Source organism: Arachis ipaensis, chromosome B5 (genome assembly GCF_059453495.1).
Source record: "Arachis ipaensis isolate K30076 ecotype BB chromosome B5, ASM5945349v1, whole genome shotgun sequence".
Classification (NCBI taxonomy): Eukaryota; Viridiplantae; Streptophyta; class Magnoliopsida; order Fabales; family Fabaceae; genus Arachis; species Arachis ipaensis.
Genome location: NC_142440.1, coordinates 11,616,198 through 11,630,735, shown reverse-complemented (window position 1 = coordinate 11,630,735; position 14,538 = coordinate 11,616,198). Strand labels below are relative to the sequence as shown.

The 14,538-nt window shown below is 35.2% G+C and overlaps 2 protein-coding genes across 2 annotated transcripts; both read right to left on the bottom strand.

The window, feature by feature from the left end:
- Window positions 1-1,767: 1,767 nt before the first annotated feature.
- Window positions 1,768-3,228, bottom strand: LOC107642894 (isoflavone reductase homolog A622-like). The gene is made up of 5 exons (XM_088488038.1): window positions 2,874-3,228; window positions 2,657-2,791; window positions 2,297-2,534; window positions 2,013-2,216; window positions 1,768-1,937 (listed from the first exon to the last, which is right to left on the bottom strand). The coding sequence occupies exons 1-5, from the start codon at window positions 3,054-3,056 to the stop codon at window positions 1,771-1,773; spliced, it is 927 nt and encodes a 308-aa protein (XP_088344164.1). The 5' UTR covers window positions 3,057-3,228; the 3' UTR covers window positions 1,768-1,770.
- Window positions 3,229-3,739: 511 nt separating this feature from the next.
- On the bottom strand, window positions 3,740-5,513 carry LOC107642893 (phenylcoumaran benzylic ether reductase Pyrc5). The gene is made up of 5 exons (XM_016346398.3): window positions 5,080-5,513; window positions 4,826-4,960; window positions 4,515-4,752; window positions 4,217-4,420; window positions 3,740-4,111 (listed from the first exon to the last, which is right to left on the bottom strand). Exons 1-5 carry the CDS (start codon window positions 5,260-5,262, stop codon window positions 3,945-3,947), a joined length of 927 nt encoding a protein of 308 aa, XP_016201884.1. The 5' UTR covers window positions 5,263-5,513; the 3' UTR covers window positions 3,740-3,944.
- Window positions 5,514-14,538: the final 9,025 nt, after the last annotated feature.

Here is a 14,538-nt window from a genome sequence, read left to right as displayed (position 1 = left end):
TTGAGAGTTATTTTTATGAAATTGTTGTTGAATTAGTCTTAAATATTTTGAAAAATTAGCTGCCAAAAATATGTTTAATGCAAATTGAAAACTTTTGGGATAAAATTAAAATAAAATAAAACTTAGAAATATTTTTAAAATTCTTGCCAAATTTTAGAGAGAAAAAATATACTTCACTCTATTATTATTTAGGTGAAACATTAAGTATTAATTAAATATAATAAATATCTATATTAAAAATATCATAATAATTATAAAAAATTTTAGTTATAAATATTTAAATTTTATATTATTTGATCTATTTATGTATATTTAAAAAAATAATATAACTTAAACTCATTATATATGAAATTGATATCAAGAGAGATTCTATCTTTGGTATGAAATACAAAATTCTTGTCAGTATTATTAGTACAATATAGTCTATTTAAATTTGTGCATGGTTTATTTTGCTTTGCCATCTAATAAGTACATTTTTTTTTAACATTTACTCTCTCACTCGCTGGTACACATTTAATTAATTTGGTTTTTCTAGAAAATTAACTTTTTTTTAAACCAATAATCAAGTAATCAACTAATATAATAGTAGATGCGTAAAAAGATTAAGAAAAGGGAAAAAATACGTAAGAAAAATTGATTTCAATCTCTTTTTAATTATTATTATTATTATTATTATTATTATTATTATTATTATTATTATTATTATTTTACATTAAAAATATAATATTTAGCTGAATATGGCTTGTTACTTTTAAAAACCTAATAAATATAACAAAAAATATTATGTATACACAAAAAATTAATTACTTCATTAATTAATATGTATTTGTGTATAAATATGCGTTGTTTAAATTATTTTTAATATATATTTTATATTTAAATATATAGTTTAAAATAGTCATTAATTTGGTGTGTACACGTATCTACGTAAGTATAATTCATAACCTTTTTTGTGGATACTACTTCAAAATTAATCTCAAAATATTACATTTTATTTAAGATCATGCACCCGTTACTTCCATCAAACTTAATCTATCTAGCTCATCGTATCTACTCATCAAATAATTGATACGTGCATTGATCCCCGCTCGCACCAAAATTGACTAACCCATGGTGCATATGTGCGAGTTTCTGCAGAATAATAAACAAAACATTTCGCTGCTCTCTTGTCAAAGTTGGTTTGCTTACTATCCTACTCTATATATGTAAATGTGCCATGTGGTCAATTGGAAAAAGCTAATATATAGTAATATTTTAAATAATAAGTGTTTTCATTACCTGACATGCCTCTCAGCACTATCAACAACAGGAAATGAATCTTCTTAATTGTTAAAAAAATTGAAAGTGTAAAGTGTAATTTCTAATTATTCATTGTTTTCTCTCTCATATTTATTCTTAGTCCCACTTATAAAATTAATGGTGGAAGATCACACTTTACTCACTCAATTGTTAAAAAAAATTGAGAGCATCCATTCCCCTGTCAACACGCCCCCACTGTGTTGAAACTGAATCCCACCATTCAGCAATATACCTACATTCCCAATATTTGGCCAATACACCACCTTAACTTCCATAAAAAAAATAATTTATGTCATAATTCAAATGAAATACATTATATTATTGGTAGTCAATCATCCAAGAAAATAAAGTGTTAACTAGTAACTGCGCATCTGATTAACTCAGTCTTAAGATTTATAATTGCATGCAGGAGCAGGAACTAGTCCATCTGATATGCTTATTGTTATTGTTATTAATTAGAGATTTAGATTTTCAGAGAAATTGATTCATATATTCGTCGACCGTTGTGTACTTCACTTCTGGATAAAGTTCAGAAGCCTCAACCCCGAATGAAGGCTCTATGTCAAAGTTTACACAATCTCCTTTTACTATTAGTGAGTGGCATACCGCCAACATCATGTTCCTAGGGAAAGAACTCTCTGCACACCATAAATAGTTCTTATTATAAGTTGATTTAATTTTGTGAACAAATTAGTTTGCTGCTAATTACCCACCTTGGATGCTCTTAAGGATTTGATCTTCTGGAACGTAAATTTTGTGAAGGGTCTTGTTAATCTTGTTCTCCCACAAGGACACAAGCTCGTTGAAAGTCAAAACATTGGCAGGGGGCCTTAGGTAGAGAGATTTGTTCAAGGTTCTTGGGTCATCTATTGTTTTGATTGCGTATGCTGCAATGTCCTTCTCCTCCACATAAATTGCTGAAACAACAATTTCAACTTTACTTAATATAATTCAGCATACAAAACTACAGTTTACATAAATCAATGAGAGTCATTACCTTTGACATTTCCATCTCCTAGAATGACTATACTATCCTTTGGAGGAGCCGTGGCATTTTCCTGTGACATTGTTGCTAAGTAGTATCTAGCAAAGCCATTGGAAATTACATAAGTATAAGGAATTCCTTCGGCTTCGATCGTCCTTCGAATTTTCACTTTTTTCTCAAAGAAGCTCGCCGCCGGCTCAACCGCTTCATTCCGGTCCGCATCCACCCCAAATTCTGATGGGAGAAACTTCTGATAATACAAAAAACACATTATGTTTGTGTTTTCTCTGTTTCAAAGTATAACACCACTTTCTATTTTCCTTTTGCTACATAACAAAAATACATATATTTGGACATATCGCGTGTATGCACCTTAATGTTGCCAGCTTCTTTTATTGCCTTTATGATGTTCAGTTGATCATCTACTTGTGATGGACCTACAGTGCAGATGACAACATCAACTTGCTTGATTGCCTTAACAAGACTTGCATGATCACTTAGATCACCCTACACAATAAATCACATTAACAGACTGTAATTTGAAGTAGTTATACAAATGAGTACTGATATGTGATTGGAGGATACAAACATAAACAAGAGTGACTCCATAGCTCTTGAAGCTCTCAATGAGATTAGACTTTTGAGGGTGAGAAACAGTGCTCTCCCTAACCAAAGCAAACGTGGGGTGTCCTGCTTTTGAACTTGCCTCAACTATGTATTTTCCAAGGTGCCCTGTGCCTCCAATCACTAGGACTTTGCTCTTTCCTGCCATGGTAACAGAAACTACAACGCACAAGTAAATAAGAAAGAGAGCTAATACATGTTAGTCACTTAGTTGTGGTTGTTGGGCGAACCATGGAGAGCTCTCCTATTATAAACTCCTCACTCTTCTTTGCTTTCTTTAATGTGAGACTAACTTCAACACTCCTCACACTTGCAACATTAACAGTGGTGACTCTGTGCTGCTCTAATATTTAGAAAACCCCATGTTTGGCAATTGGAATCTTACGTTGGTTTGATTGTGATATGCGAACTACAAACATTATTATTGTTCATACGAAGCGTTTTGTTGTCATTCATGACATTTGATTCATTGTCTTGTAGTTCGTTATAAATTGAAGAATTGCATATTTAATTTCCCTCTTTTTAATAAGCGGTGTTTGACGAAGTAAGAGATGATCTGTAAGAGTATAAAAATACTAAATTGAATTGCATAACCTGATTTATTTAGATTATCTACTTTGTATTTAAAAATAACTGTCTGATCTGAAATATCGATCATTACAAAATTAAATACATTTTCTGATTAGCATTTCACTTGTTGGATAGTTTAAAAGAGAATAACATTTTAATAACAAATTTTAGTAGCAGTGGCATATTGGTAAAACAGTCAAGAATAGAAAATGTACAAAAATAATATGAACAGCCATAGAAACAAAGTGATACACGCTATAGTTTTGATATGAATACGATGTTTATATTATTAAGATTTCTGAACAATAATAGTACACAACAACGCAAACAAGTTATTAACAGAAACACAACGAAATAAAGACTAGGAGATACAAATATACAATAACACAGAGTAGAGACTATGGTGTGTGAGTGTGATAAGTGTTATTGACTTATTGACTCTGGCCAGAGTTTACACACTTAAATTTCAAACAAACTGATTCAGATATTCGTCGACCGTGGTGTATTTCACCTCTGGATAAAGTTGAGAAGCCTCCACCCCAAATGAAGCTTCAATCTCAAAGTTTGCTGAATCTCCCTTTACTAGAGTTGAGTGGCCTAATGACAGCATCAAGTTCCCGGGAAAAGGAGTCTCTGCACACAACAACAATAATAATATTAAAGGATATATATTCACACTATGAAATAAATCAAATATCTGTGACAAATTATTGTTAGGCTTTATTACTCAGTACTCACCCTGAACGCTCTTTAGAATTTGATCCTCTGAAAGGTAAATTCTCTCAAGGGTCTTGTTAATCTTCTTCTCCCACAAGGAAACGAGTTCATTGAAAGTTAAAGCATTGGCAGGGGGCCTCAGGTACAGAATTTTGTTCAAAGTTCTTGGATCATCCACTGATTTGATTGTGTATGTAGCAACATCTTCCTCCTTCACAGTAATTGCTGAAACAAAACAAACCAAAACAAAACTATTTCAGTTGCATGTCGATTAATATTGTTTGTAAAATATGTGAAATGATATTGTGACACATCATACATTTGACATTGCCATCTCCTAGAATGACAACTTTGTCCCTGGGAGGAGCTGTGACATTTTGCTGGAACAGTGTTGGCAAGAAGTATCCAGCAAAACCATTAGAACTGACATAAGTGTAAGGAATCCCTTCGGCTTCCACCGCCCTCCGAATTTTCGCTTTTACACCAAAGAAGCTCACCACTGGCTCAACGGCATGGTGACGATCCACATCTAGCCCAAATTCTGAAGGCAGGAACCTCTGGTAACATGTAAAAATCAGTATCGTTTCTTGATTTTATTTTTATCAATATATTTTGACATAGTTTGTATACCTTGATGTTCCCGGCTTCTTTTATCGCCTTGATGATGTTGAATTGATCAGCTATTTGTGGTCCTCCTACAGTGGAGATCACAACATCAACTTGCTTGATCGCCTTAACAAGGCTTTCATGATCACTTAAATCGCCCTACAGTATGCAATTATTAAGTGCCAATTAGTTTGGAGTTTGGAAATTGAAGTAGTAGTAGCTTCACAAATAAATAAAAGAAAAAATGAGATGGCTGGTGATTGAGGGATGATACAAACATAAACAAGAGTGACTCCATGGCTCTTGAAGCTCTCAATGAGCTTTGACTTTTCAGGGTGAGAAACACTGCTCTCCCTCACCAAAGCAAAAGTGGGGTGACCTTCTTTTGCACTTGCCACAACTATGTGCTTTCCAATGTACCCTGTGCCTCCAATCACTAGGATTTTGCTCTTAGTTGCCATGATACAAAAACTACAAATCTCAAACCAAAATAGGCGCTCAGTTAGTTTGATTATGCTTTTGTGCAGAGCAAAGAGATGCAATATATGGTTTTTGTAGTGACTGGTGCGGCACTATCATCTAGAGAAGCCTAAGTATGAATGTATGAAACAGAACTCAAAAGTCAATGGTCAACGAATCTTACGCTTTGCTTTGATTATCACATACGAACAACAATCTTATTTTTATCTACGAACCGTTTCATTGTGATTCCATCACATTTAATTGATCCGTTGATCTTTATTATTTTTTGTCTTGTATTTTCTTCAACTAATAAAAAAAATCAAATAATTACATTACATCACATAGGAGTGTTTTCCAGTTTTTATTATATTAAAATTAAAATAATTAATCTGCTCTAAGTTTTCCATTAAGCATGTTTGACGAGGTAGGAACTGATCTATAAGAGTGGACTATATTACTAGAGAAGCTGAGTAACTTAATAATTTAAAATTTCTATTTATATTTGAAATGGCTCCTGTCGTTACCCTCTAATTTCTCTAATATTATATGAAATAGTATTATAGTATACGGATGTAGTGTATTTTATTTTGTCATTTTTATATTTTATTGATGAAAAAGTGATGAAATAGCGGATATTTCTGTTCAGATATATTTTCTACTAATCAGAATAAACCGGAGTTTGTCACCAAAAAAAAAGAAAAAAGAATAAACCGTAGTTAATTTAAATAAATATTCTGATAGTTTGACAATTTCAGGCAGGTTGGAGTTACGGTCACGGATATAAAATTTGACTAAAACTATAAATAATAGCCACTAGCATCCATCCTAATTTCAAGGTTCTCGTCACAAACGAAATGCAAAGGCCCAAATTAAAGCATCAGCATTGCCATTGACCAGAGAGAGCACTTTGCATCTTGCATGCAATATATTAAGAAAAGAAGGGCCGGCCATTGAATGAGAATTTCCCAATTTCAATCTCTGTGTGGGAGAAAAGTATGCGTTTCTAGAATAAGAAAAACGCATTGTGTGGAAATTTGGAAAATAGTCACCCACCGCAAGGTGCTTGAACCTTGCATTAGGTTGGTTTAAGAATACTCTAGAATTATCTTGTGATGAGACTGAAAACTTTAGCACTAGTTTACATGATAGTAACCAACGTAATTAATTCAAAAATGTTACTCGTACACCAAAATTCGCCATTAAAATCAGTCACTATTATATTTGTACATAAATATATATATAATTTAATTTATTTTCAATATATATTTATATTTTAATATATATTTTATATTGGTGACTGATTTTAGTGGTGATGAGTTTGGAAAACTCCAAATTAATTTAGTAATGATCAAACATTATTAATATAATTGCAAAATTATTAATTTGATTTTTGATCATATATGTTAACTAAATAATTTTGCTGTGCAGGTTTTAATTGCGCTAAAAAAGAAAAAAAAATTGTTGCAAGCCCAAATATAAATTTTACTTTTAGCTTTGGTTAAATTGTTTGGCTGAATCAATATTTTGTTAATGGGCCAGATTCTATTTACATTATTATTAGCCCAACTCAAATTTTAGTTGAAAACCCAAGACTTGGTCCGAAACCAATTTTGAGAGAAAGCAAATGTTTTACTTCATACTTCCAACAGATCTCATTTTCATCATGTGGTGGATTTCAAATGCAATTAACTTGAATTAACTTGCATTGGAAACATGAGAGAGAATATGCAATTGATTTGATGGCCTCATTAATATTACACGCCACTAAGAAAGAAAGGGGAGTAGGAATTAATTTAGCTTGATTTAATTTGTTCAAATCCATTACATGCCTTTCTTTCTAATCTCTCTTCTCTATCATCTCTCTTCTTCATTCGGTCACTTCACAAAGAAAGCATGGAAGCTATGGCAAGCTACCGAAGAGAAGAAGATGCAAGCAACAAGACCATTGCAATGATGGCAAGAAAAAGAAAACAAAAAGTATGTCGTGGCTGAGATTTTCACCAAAGGAGATAAGATTTGGTGAAGTAAGCTCAACCTCTCCATACCAAAAATGGATGAAGAAGATTTCGGTCAGAGGAAGAGATCTCAGAGGGATGGCTCGTCTCTGCTTTTGTGTTCACTCATCACAGAAGGTAGTTAGGGTGGCTACGTGAAGGAGGAAGAAAAGTGGAGCAGGAGGAGCTGTCATACATCAAGAAGCATCAAGGGCTAGGAGTCCTTCTTGGAATGCAAGTCAAGTTGGATGGCTCAGATTGATGAAGTTTGGTGTAAAGAGAAGACTCAGAGGTAATTGCATGTTGGTTTTAGCATTCGATTATCTCTCCTCTCTCTCTGGCCGAACCGGTTTTGCATGAAGAAGAAGAAGTTTAGCTTTGTTCATTTGGTTTCAACCGTGGAGGCTTCCCCCTCTATATATAAGGGAGAACAGCCAGGGCTTGAAGCAAGGAAAAGAGTGAGTACATTGTTCTCATAGCTACCTAAGCTAACAGAAGTTCTTCTCCTTCCATGTTTATCAGTTTGTATTTTTCTGTTTAATTTTGTCTGTCTTAAGTCTCATGGAAAAAGGCAAACAGTGAGGTTTGTAAGAAAAAACCAGAGAGCGAAAAAAGGCAGAGAGTGCAAAATTAAAAGAAAAAGCCATAGATGTCCTTAGAGGTCCTTTGTACATCTGTGTTATGTTTCATGATTTTGTAGGAATCCCCTTGCAAGTTGGGTTAGCACTTAGCAGTTGAAAGCTTGGTTGTGACCAAGTCAAGTTCATGATTGGGGTTTAGATTCTGGACTTGTCCCGGATAGGAAGGGTAGTTCCTAGGGAAAATTGGTGTATGTAATAATAAAGATTATAGTGAAATTCCATCATTATTGTGATAGAAACTAGATGTAGGCTGCATTGCACTGGGTAGCTGAACCAGGATATATCGTGGTGTGATTATCTCTCTTTCTCCTACTCCATTTCTATTTCTACTGCATAGGAGATAAAAGCGAAAAATATCTCGTGCCGGATGACGAGATAAAAAGAAAAGTCTCGTGGCTGGGTACGAGACAAAAATAAAAAAGTCTCCTGAAGTTGTTTCAAAGACCAGCAAGTTTTATAACCAAAAAAGGGGGCTAAGATTCAACCCTCCTTTTCTTAGCCACTGAAAATCATCAATTGGTATCAGAGCTTTGTCTCAAAGAGATCAAGCTTTGCAGCTTGGAGAAAAGATCCAGATGGCAGAAAGTAGTGGCTCAAACCTGGTGTCTTACAACCTGACAGAATAACAGTCAAGCAACAGACCTCCTCTTTTTAATGGAAAAAACTATACCTATTGGAAGGAGAGAATGAAAATTTTTGTGCAAAAATGAAGAATCTGTCCGTCCAGTTTTGTCTCGTCAGAATGGAGGAGACATTTCTGTTTTGTCTCCTGAGCCAGCAAGAGAATTTGGAACAGAACAACCCACTGAAGCTCATCAAAGCTCAACACCACTTCGAAAGCCAAGAGAATGGAAGTCCATGAGGGGTTATCCTCATGACTTTATCATTGGTGATCCCTCACAAGGTGTAACAACAAGATCCTCATCCAAAAGGCAAAGTGAACCAAGCAATTTTTCCCTCTTGTCACAAATGGAGCCCAACAATGTAAAGCAAGCCCTTGAAGATCCATCATGGGTCAAAGCCATGCAAGAAGAGCTTGCTCAATTCGACAAGAATGAGGTTTGGACATTAGTACCTCATCCGGATGGTAAGAAGGTAACGGGTACTAAGTGGGTTTTCAAAAATAAACTAAGTGAGGATGGAAAAGTTGTTCGTAACAAGGCTAGATTAGTGGCCCAAGGTTACGATCAAGAAGAGGGTATAGATTTTGATGAGTCTTTTGCTCCGGTAGCTAGAATGGAAGTAATTAGGTTGCTTCTTGCCTATGCTGCCCATAAGGGTTTTAAAATGTTTCAAATGGATGTCAAATGTGCTTTCCTTAATGGCTTTATTGATAAAGAAGTGTTTGTGGCACAACCCCCTGGCTTTGAAGATAAAGAATTTCCAAACCATGTTTTCAAACTCTCAAAGGCTCTTTATGGTCTTAGACAAGCTCCAAGAGCTTGGTATGAAAAGCTTAGTGCCTTCTTGTTGGAAAATCAGTTTCAAAGGGGTACCACCGACACTACTCTATTTATTAAAGCATCTAATGATGATATTTTCCTAGTTCAAGTTTATGTGGACGACATTGTGTTTAGGTCGGCCAATGAATCCTTGTGTAAAGAGTTTGGAAAACTCATGACTAGTGAGTTTGAAATGAGTTTAATGGGAGAGCTAACATTCTTTCTTGGCCTCCAAATTAAACAAACTCCTAGTGGCACCTTTATTCACCAAGGAAAGTATGCCAAAGAATTAATCAATAAATTTATCCTAGAAAATTCCAAACCAATGGGAACTCCAATGCATCCAAACACTAAACTTGAAAAGGATGATAATGGTAAAGATGTGGATGAAACAAAGTATAGAGGAATGATAGGTTCACTCATGTATCTTACTTCTTCTAGACCGGATATTGTTCAAAGTATGGGTGTATGTTCAAGATTTCAATCTCACCCAAAAGAATCCCATCTTTCGGCTGTTAAACGCATCATTAGATACATTAAGGGAACTAGTGATTATGGCTTATGGTATCCAAAATCTGATGATTTTTGTGCAGTAGAGTTTTGTGATGCAGATTATGCGGGAGATAGGGTGGATAGAAGGAGCACATCCGGCATGTGTTGCTTCCTTGGAAGCTCACTCAACATGTGGTCAAGCAAAAAAAAGCCACATTGGCTCTATCCACAGCCAAAGCTGAATATATTTCTGCATCTGCATGTTGCTCACAATTAATTTGGTTGAAAACTCAGTTGAAAGATTACAAATTAAAAATCAATAGTATACTCTTATTTTGTGACAATATGAGTGCTGTAAATATTTATAAGAACCCTGTTCTACACTCAAGAACCAAGCACATTGAAATCAAATATCATTTTATTAGAGAACATGTGCAAAAGGGTACTATTGATATTCAATTTGTAAAATTTGAAGATCAACTTGCTAACATTTTTACAAAACCACTGTGTGAAGACAAATTCTGCTCTTTGAGAAAAAATTTGGGTATGATAGAATTAAGCTCTGTTGATAATTTGTGAATTTTTTGATTCTGTTTGGTTTTGTCTCATAGGAAAGCAGGAGACAAATTTCAGGCTGTGATGAACGGGCCATGATAGAGGGGGAGACTGAACAGATGTTAATTATCTTGGGCTCCACTAAATCTCTTTGACCTTACTTTGACCTATTTTGAGTTCCTCTTTGTGTTAATCATAATTTTTTTGGAAGTTGTCATATCAAATCTTGTTGGAAGAGGCTATTGTTAAATCAAATCCTTATCCTTCCCTCATCCCTTGATTCTAGGAGCTAACTCTTTAGTTTTTATTTTTTTAAAAAAAGGAAACTTCCCTTGGTTAATAACTGCGCCATAATGGGTAATAACTACCCCACTTCTCTCTCCAATTAGCATTTAATGCTTCCCTAACCTCCCACATCTCTCCACTTACTTCGGTTCTCTCTTCACCTTTCCCTCTCCACTTCTCCATTTTTAATATCATGAAAAAGGAAACGGCTCCAAAGAAAAGTGAACAAATTCTTCTCTCCAAAAAATCCTCCACCCCTCAAACCCACACTCATATACACATTCATTCTACATCTGCATCATATCTCTCACCATCATCCAAACAAACGGACACCATGAGGAGAAAAGTGATAGCAACAAAGACTTCATCAAGAAAAAAGAAAGAACCATTGGTTGAAGAGGAAGAGGAATCTCACACCTCACCACCTCCCTCACCACCGAAGAAGGCAACCCCTGGACGCAGTTCACAAAAGACTAAAAGCTTTGTGTTACATGACACGAGGGAACTAGCCAAGCTGGAATCATTGGAATTCAAAAATAAATTCAACAAGCCTCATTCTCACTTTGATCCTGCTAGATTCAATTCGTGTGCCTCCTATGAGTTCCACAAGGAAGTATTGGAGAAACGTCACTTATGTGTCTCACACCTAGTGAATCTGGACTCACTGGCAGCCAAAGGAATCAACTTCTCTCCTCTGTTTGAGAATCTGAAATAGACTCCTCTGCTCCATATTCAGAAACCCGTTTACCCTGGATTGGTACGAGAATTTTATGCTAATATGAGGCTGATCGATGGTACCATTCATTCCTACGTAAAGAGGGTATACATGACTCTGAACTCGGAGACAATCAGCGCTGCCTTAGGCTACACAGATGAGGGACCAAGAGCATACATGACTGAAAAATGGGACTCTCAGGTTAGGGTCACATACAAGCTAGCCTTGCAACAAATCTGTGAGAACTTGTCTGGCTTGGATGGCACCATCCCCACTCACAAGGCCCTCGGTCCCACAAACTCATTGCTGCACAGAATCATTACTCATATTCTGACTCCATAAAGTGGTTCACACAACATAGTAACTGTTTCTGACTCTCTTATGCTTTTTGCTATTGTTACTTCCTCTTCTATTTCTTTTGCATACCTTCTGATAAGGCATATGTGGGAAGCTGTTAAAAGTACCAAAAAGGCAAATCTTCCCTATGGCATGTTTCTCACCAGCATTTTTGAATATTTTGAAGTTGATCTAACAAATGAAGCTGTAGAGAATAAGGTCTCAATCATTAAGGGAGGAGGAGTTTCAAGTACAATGAAAGGCACCAAAGGGAAAAAGTCAATGCCCTCTGATAGTGACCTAGAGAGCTGACCGGTCGAACCATCCAAAGTGACAGAGTCAATAAGAGAAATACTCACTGAGTTTTTGAATATGTCTAAACTAATGGTGGATTCATACAAGGCTGCACGCAAACAAGCTTTTGAAAATGAAAGGGCGTGGATGAAATGCTAAGAGAGAGTGGGCCTAATGCTGCAGAATTTAGAAGAAGAGATGGGGGGTGCCAATGATGATGATGCAGATGGCTCTGAGTACAATTTATCTGATGATTGATCACTATATTTATTGTTGATTTCTGGCTTTATTTGGCTTATTTTGATACTATTGTAGGCTGTTATGGATACTTTAGATCTGTGATACTCTGTTATTTTGCTGCTGGTGATATTTTGGATATTTTGCATACCTTTGTCATTTCTTTGCAGGTCCCCTTTGATGACAAAAGAGAGAGAAAAAGCTGAAAAATTGAAAGGTTGTGTTGCTTTGCTTGAAAAGTAGCTAGAACTAAAAATAGGGGCTGAAATCAAGTTGATTCATGATTACCCCTGTACACTGATTGTGTTGCTATGTGTTGCTCTGTTTTATGTTTATTTTTTTTATACTAATTATACAGGTTTATGGTTATCATGATCTGTTTTGGCTGTGATAAGTTTGTTTAAGCTCTGATAATTTTAGTTTAATAATCTGCAAATCTTATTCAGTTTGAATGATGACCTGAAACAGTTTTATAGACTGTAAATTATTGTTTGGCAAATCCTTTTGGCAAGAAACTGCTTTTACAAGAATTAGTTTGATCCAAAGTATGTTGAGTTTTTAATATATGTTGAAAAGTACTCTGAAGGTACTCAAGCATGCTTTACTTTTTGACTGTTTTGATTGAGCAAAAAATTTTTATGATGACAAATTGAGTATTTGTTTATCCTCAACTCTTCTCATAAATCAAGCCATTCAACATTGCAGAATTTTATATGTTGAATAACATAGTAGCCTTAAGCTTGATTTCAAAAGTTACAAGTAAAGCTTCCCTTGGTAAAATAGCATACATTAAGGGGGAGCCATGTAACAATTGGAAAGGAAGGAATCCAAGTATTCAAAGGGAGTACTCTAATCCTTGATTTATTTCCATTTCAATTTTTAATAATGTTTGTCATCAAGGGGGAGATTGATGAGTTTGGAAAATTCCAAATTAATTTAGTGATGATCAAACATTATTAATATAATTACAAAATTATTAATTTGATTTTTGATCATATGTGTTAACTAAATAATTTTGCTGTGCAGGTTTTGATTAGGCCGAAAAAGAAAAGAAAAATTGTTGCAAGCCCAAATATGAATTTTACTTTCAGCTTTGGTTAAATTGTTTGGCTGAATCAATATTTTGTTAATGGGCCAAATTCTATTTACATTATTATTAGCCCAACTCAAATTTTAGTTGGAAACCCAAAGCTTGGTTCGAAACCAATTTTGAGAGAAAACAAATGTTTTGCTTTATGCTTCCAACGGAACTCATTTCCATCATGTGGTGGATTTCAAATTCAATTAACTTGAATTAACTTGCATTGGAAACATGAGAGAGAATATGCAATTGATTTGATGACCTCATTAATGTTACACGCCACTAAGAAAGAAAGGCGAGTAGGAATTAATTCAGCTTGATTTAATTTGTTCAAATCCATTACATGCCTTTCTTTCTAATCTCTCTTCTCTCTCATCTTTCTTCTTCATTCGGTCACTTCACAGAGAAAGCATGGAAGTTATGGCAAGCTACCGAAGAGAAGAAGAAGCAAGCAACAAGACCATTGCAATGATGGCAAAAAAAGAAAACAAAAAGTATGTTGTGGCTGAGATTTTCACTAAAGGAGGTAAGATTTGGTGAAGTAAGCTCAACCTCTCCATACCAAAAATGGATGAAGAAGATTTCGGTCAGAGAAAGAGATCTCAGAGGGATGGCTCGTCTCTGCTTTTGTGTTCACTCATCACAGAAGGTAGCTAGGGTGGCTACGTGAAGGAGGAAGCAAAAGTGGAGCAGGAGGAGCTGTCATACATCAAGAAGCATCAAGGGCTAGGAGTCCTTCTTGGAGTGCAAGTCAAGTTGGATGGCTCATATTGATGAAGCTTGGTGTAAAGAGAAGACTCAGAGGTAATTGCATGTTAGTTTTAGCATTCGATTATCTCTCCTCTCTCTCTGGCCGAACCGGTTTTGCATGAAGAAGAAGAAGTTTAGCTTGGTTCATTTGGTTTCAACCGTGGAGGCTTCCCCCTCTATATATAAGGGAGAACAGCCAGGGCTTGAAGCAAGGAAAAGAGTGAGCACAGTGTTCTCATAGCTACCTAAGCTAACAGAAGTTCTTCTCCTTCAATATTTATCAGTTTGTATTTTTCTGTTTGATTTTGTCTGTCTTGAGTCTCATGGAAAAAGGAAAACAGTGAGGTTTGTAAGAAAAAGCCATAGAGCGAAAAAAGGCAAAGAGTGCAAAATTGAAAGAAAAAGCCATAGATATCCTTAGAGGTTCTTTGTGCACTGTGTTGTGTTTTATGA